The 1,512-nt window shown below is 32.5% G+C and overlaps 1 protein-coding gene across 1 annotated transcript in view; it reads left to right on the forward strand.

Moving 5' to 3' along the window:
- Positions 1-1,512, forward strand: part of LOC107703685 (DENN domain-containing protein 1B-like) — a 14,910-nt gene that overhangs the window by 8,622 nt on the left and 4,776 nt on the right. The window contains exons 12-14 of the mRNA XM_016506406.1: positions 297-342; positions 441-542; positions 617-742. Coding sequence (XP_016361892.1) covers positions 297-342; positions 441-542; positions 617-742 — 274 coding nt within the window. The remainder of the gene's footprint in view (positions 1-296; positions 343-440; positions 543-616; positions 743-1,512) is intronic.

The following is a 1,512-nucleotide window of genomic DNA, read 5'->3' on the forward strand; positions in this document are numbered from 1 at the left end:
TATATATATATACAGTATATATACACACACATGCATCTTCAATAAACAAGACAAAAAAATACAAAATTAATCTTTGAATAGCATAATGGAGGATGAAGTCATAAATAAAAATAAGAGGAATTCAAAGACTATTTACTATAAAAAAAATACATACATTTAATATATACATATAAACAGCAACCTCACGAGTGTCAAAAGGTAGAAAATATTTAAAAAAGGTCTTTAGGTCAGTGAATGCTGTGTGAACACAGCAAAGTGTGTGAACGCTGCCTAATTTCACTCATTTAATTTTTTAGTGCACCGATGCCGTACCTCATTGGAATTCACTCCAGCCTGGCAGAGGTACGACGCTTCCCTCTTCCCATGGTTTTCTTTCACACCAGCCCTTTGTCACACAAACACTCACATTACAGTACGTTCTGTGTGTTTGTGTGTGGTAGAGAGTGAGGAGTCGAGCTCTGGAGGACGTGGTCATACTGAACGTGGACACCAACACCCTGGAGTCACCCCATGAGGACCTGAAAAAGATCCCGGCCGATGTGGTGAGACTCTTTTCCTCCTCGCAGATCTCTGACACACAAAGGATGAAGGTTTACGGCGAACTCTGTTGCTGCAGGTGGCGGGACTGAAGGTCAGGCTGAAGAGACAGGCGGCGTCGGCCGGGTCAGGGGTCGCGCACGCTTTCCTCCGAGCACAGGCTCTGCTGTTCGGAGGATACAGGGATGCCTTACGGTCGTCTGATGTGAGTGACACACATTCACGTGAAAAAATGAAAATAAAATATTTTGTTTACACAATATATGTGTGTGTACTGTGTATATTTATTATGTATATATAAATATGCACACATGCATATATATATTTAAGAAAAAATGTTTTGTTTATATATAAAATACTTATATTTATATATAATATAAATTATATATGAATATAAATATATACATGTAAATATTTTTAAAATATATACAAATGTATGTTTGTGTATTTATATATACATAATAAATATACACAGTAATTTGAAGTAAAGTACATATATTTTCTGTTGTTTTCTGAAAACATCACTGGCTGTTTTCTCAAAATGAGTCAGAAACAGTCCTAAAAACATAGTGAATTTTTGACTTTTTAAAACGTTATTAAAAGAGATATGGAAAATCCCCTTTGTAAAATCCTTTAATATGTCAACGAAACGAAAAAAGAATTGTGTGCCTGGATTTATTGAATGTTCATATTTCTGTTCTTGAAATATGTGCAAATTAGCACATTAAATTAGTGCCTTATTTATATGTTTAAACTAGTGCTGTCAAACGATTAATCGCGATTAATCGCATCCAAAATAAAATATTTTGTTTACACAATATATGTGTGTGTACTGTGTATATTTATTATGTATATATAAATATGCACACATGCATATATTTAAGAAAAAAATTTTTGTTTATATATAAAATACTTATATTTATATATAATATAAATTATATATGAATATAAATGTATATATACACATGTAAATAT

This window comes from Sinocyclocheilus anshuiensis, unplaced genomic scaffold, assembly GCF_001515605.1.
Source record: "Sinocyclocheilus anshuiensis isolate Anshui unplaced genomic scaffold, SAMN03320099.WGS_v1.1 scaffold274, whole genome shotgun sequence".
NCBI classification, from domain to species: domain Eukaryota; kingdom Metazoa; phylum Chordata; class Actinopteri; order Cypriniformes; family Cyprinidae; genus Sinocyclocheilus; species Sinocyclocheilus anshuiensis.